General features: G+C 38.6%; 1 protein-coding gene across 1 annotated transcript in view; it reads left to right on the top strand.

Annotated features, from left to right (window-relative positions):
- Window positions 1-2,417, top strand: part of FGF6 (fibroblast growth factor 6) — a 3,586-nt gene extending 1,169 nt beyond the window's left edge. The window contains exons 2-3 of the mRNA XM_006027808.1: window positions 110-213; window positions 2,241-2,417. Of these exons, the coding sequence (XP_006027870.1) occupies window positions 110-213; window positions 2,241-2,417 (281 nt within the window). The remainder of the gene's footprint in view (window positions 1-109; window positions 214-2,240) is intronic.
- Window positions 2,418-4,353: the final 1,936 nt, after the last annotated feature.

Here is a 4,353-nt window from a genome sequence, read left to right as displayed (position 1 = left end):
GACATTCTCATATGGGTGTTAATAGTTATAACTTAATAGCGCATCTCTGGTTAATTTCTTTTGGCTATCTGTAAAATACATACAATTAAACTTTTATCTGTCTGTTCAGGTCTTTTAGAAATATCAACCGTAGAGAGAGGTGTTGTTAGCCTGTTTGGTGTGAAAAGTGCCCTCTTCATTGCAATGAACAACAAAGGGAGGTTATATGGAACGGTGAGTACAAGTTCAAATTTCTTTTTCTTTTTTTGACGCTTAATAATTGACCAGAATATGGTTACTAAGAAAACTTGGGAATTTTATTTTCCATCATAAAAAATCCCCTGGCAGTGCAACTATAGCAAGCCTAACTTACCATCATCAATAATGTTCATTGTGGTAATTGGCATTGCTGTCAGTGTGCTGTTATCATAAGGCATTCTGAGGAGCACTTAAGAAACGTGAACTGGTTAAAAGGTGGCATTGATCACCTTTGAATGGCTGTCTGCATGTAGGCTTGGTCCTGCCAAATCTTCTGAGTTTTTTTCCACTCTGAATGGAAAGAGGGGACACATTGTCTTTATGGAAATAAACATCGGAGCCAGGAGGTCTGGTCAGTAATAAAAACACTCCATGAAATTCTTCTAGGGAAGTCACCTCTAAATTCGTCCACTTAGGGAAAATGTGTATGCCCCAACAAATGAATTTGTCCCCTTGAAATGGCCTGAGAGCCATATGCATGTGGGAGATCTTCCAGAGGCTAGTTTGGTAGGATAAAATGTAGAGGAAAAAAAAATCTCATCACTAATAAAATTATCCTAGTAACCACAAATACCATCATCATTGGACAAAAGGTATTTGCCAGTAATCACCAAATGCAAATTCAACTTTTAAATCCCTAGCAATGCTTCCATAATTTCAACAACCAGCAGAAACAGCACCTGCAGAATATTCCAGTTGAAAGGGATCAGCCCTGCAAGAAGCAAGAAGTCTGCCTCACATAATGTCTGGAGTTTGCTGCTGTTTCCTTTTTTTCTCAAAAACTACAGAGTCATTTCCATTGAAGCATTCATAACTTCAAGAAAATGGTTCAGTTATTTAATAAAATACCAAAATAGTGGCCAGATACTGCCACCTTTAGTCACTTCTTCATTCAAATAGTTCCAATGGAGCATCGAACCCAGCAATAAATAATACATAGGGCATTTTAACCCAGCTATGTCTAGCTTTAGGCACAGGAATGTTATCATGTACCAGAGTGCTTTACTAGACTAGGCTCTGCTGAATGACTAGACTCTGCCTCAGAGTTCTCTTTTTTACAGTTCCAATTCGGTCCTGCTAAATTTTAAGAGGCATGTGAGAAAATAAGAACAGTTGTATATTTTCCATTGCTAAGAACCTAAATCCTGTGGGGCCTTGGCTGGATTTGTCACAGAGGTATCTAGTTAGAAAAGCATGGAAATGTCTATATGACAGCATCAGTGTTACAATGGTATTCTGTATGTAGGACATCTGATCTCAGAGAATTATTTCCATGTCTCCTTTCACACAAATGCATCCCCTTTTGCCAACTCTGTGCACTTCTATCCTTGTCTGCAGGCATATTTGCAAAGTCTGCAAAGTTGCCAAAGTTCCCTTCCTCACAAAAATTTCAGGAGTCAGTTCCTCAGATTTCAATGAGAGCACATGAAAAAACTATATCCAATCTCTTGGCAGAAAACACTTTGATAGCATATTTAATTTTGGTGACTCTATGCCTATTAATCAGATTTTAAAAGAGTTGGAATGGATCTACAGTCAAGCAGAGAACTCCAAGCAAGGACTTCTCAGTTAGTGGGACTGCTTATGTGAGGGCTGCAGGATTTTTGATGCTTGCTAGACTATTCTGTTCTGCATGGCAAATAATCTGGAAACTTGGGGGCATGAAATAACTCCATGTCATGCGGACAATTGGGTGTCATGATGACATAAATGGCTCCTCCTGGAGAAAAAGGAAAAAAATCCCTGCTTTATTATGAATTAACTTGATGTGTACAGGAAGTGCACAGTCCATTATCTGAACAGGTGGCATCTGTGTATATCTGACACCGAATTAGTGCCAAAGGAGATTTATCATTGGACACAAACCTTACACCACCACCTGTTACACACCACGACAGGTTCTTCTGTAAAAAAGGAGGATAGGAGAAGGAATCACTCAGGTCTTCCCATGGTATTTATGGTAACTGTTTTGTTTCTTTTTTTTTCCTTTCTCTATTCCCTAGGCAATTTTTCAAAACGAATGCAAATTCAAAGAAACCTTGCTGCCCAATAACTACAACGCCTATGAATCCAGTGCATACCAAGGTGCTTACATAGCACTCAGCAAACATGGGAGAGTGAAAAAGGGAAGTAAAGTCTCTCCTGCGATGACAGTCACACACTTTCTGCCCAGAATATGAAAATGAGGCACGCATATTTAATTAAGGGGGGAAAACAAAACAAACAAACTCTCATTTTGCACATGTGAATAAGCTCCCAGGTAAAGTATTTATACCATTCATAGATATATGTATATTTGGATAGAAATATTTGTACTAGATACATTACACAATGTATGCAACACTATGCTGCTTCTCTTGTACTCAGTACAAATGAATTTTACATGGGCTTCAATGGTGCTGGATAGAAAACAAAATGCCATCCTGGTTGAATGGCAAATATTTGCAAGTTGCAGAATGTCTGTAGACAATTCCTAATTACCTCAAAAACTTGACAAATTGCTTGACAATTTCTATTCATACAAATAAATGGGAAACGCCCTTAGGTGCATTGACATTAAAGGTGCTATACTAATTTACACCACCTGAGCATATGGTCCTAACATTTTGCTCACTAAGGTGTCCATTCAAGCAAAGGTTCTGTGTGAACAAACTTTTATGGCTGCAGCACCCCATGCAGTGGGGGATCTCCATAAAGGCTGTTGAGCCTGTCCACATGGATTTCTTTGAAGGATGGGAACCTATGTTGGTTTTCTGGACCTCAGGATTTGGCCCCTTTACATCAGAGATGAGTCCTAGAGGCACAATTAGTCTTGAAATCAAGATACTGAACAGCTCAACGTTTGGAGCTGCTTCCACCTAGCATGTGGTCTAGGCCCATCTAAAATATACATGTATTTGCATATCTGAGTTACACAGACACAGTGTATGATAGATACACAGCCACTGTGTATTTATCTAACTAGGTATTATTAATATACTAGTCACCATAGTAATTAGGTGCCTTCAATGTATAATATATATAGAAAACACAGGGAAAGAAATATTTAAAGGCAAAATATTTTATTTCATTTTCTATACCATTAACAACCATATACTGGAATTAGTCTGTGGCATGTAACTTGTAAAATGTAAGGAATTCATATAAGCTTCCAACACAGGAATATATTAGAGAACTTCTCTGTTTCAAACACTAAGTGCATGATATGCTGGAGAGCCCTTCTTTAGTCCCAGTTGCATGCTGTTTGGGTCTACTGTCTGGACATACCCTATTTTTCCTTACCATATCTCAAATGCAGCAGCATGTAACATGTCTAAACAACATTTTTTGTGAGTTACTGTAGAGGAGCGGGTGTCTTAATTCTGGTTCATGAAGACAGCGTTACTTAAAAAGACTATCCTGCAAATTCCATTAAACGTCCTCCAAACTTCTCCTAAAATATCTATAAAGGACATAAAACCTTGCCCAACTGTTTAGATAACCCTTTTCCAGAATACCAGTCATGCCACATTCCCTATGCCTTTACAGAGTATTTTAAGAGACCCTAAGTCAATAGTCTCTATAAATGTCAGTGACCAGAAGCCTTGAGATTCCTGCATTGATGGGGCACTCCTAAATTTGAAACTAGATTCAAAGCAGTGTCAGAGCACAAGCATTTTCAGCACAGAGAAACCATGTAGCTGCAGAAGTGTATGTCTGAGCGCAAGTATAATTTTCCATGTGCAACCAAAATGCTGAATACCATCAGCCTTGACATGCCATTCTATTTGCAGGGGTAGTATATTTGTAATGAACATGGGCCTTTTGACATAGATGGAACACAACACAAGGGCCAGATCTCCAGTGAATATAAACCGGAGTAGCTCCTGTGACATTAGCTGAACTACACCAATCTACATCAGCTGGGGATTTAGCCCCCAAAGAGTGTCTGTGCATGTACACAGTACACACATGTGCACACACATGCACACACACACACATATACACAAACACACTCTGAATTATTGTGAGAGCAGCGATTTTATAAATGAAAAGCCATTTTACAGCTCCTTTTGTTTGATTTATACTTGAATTTATTTTGGACAAAAAGTAGAATTTCTCAGTGGCTCCAGTGGA

Source organism: Alligator sinensis, unplaced genomic scaffold, assembly GCF_000455745.1.
Source record: "Alligator sinensis unplaced genomic scaffold, ASM45574v1 scaffold177_1, whole genome shotgun sequence".
Lineage (NCBI taxonomy): Eukaryota > Metazoa > Chordata > Crocodylia > Alligatoridae > Alligator > Alligator sinensis.
Note: the sequence above shows the minus strand (reverse complement) of the source record. Positions and strands in the feature narration are given on the sequence as shown.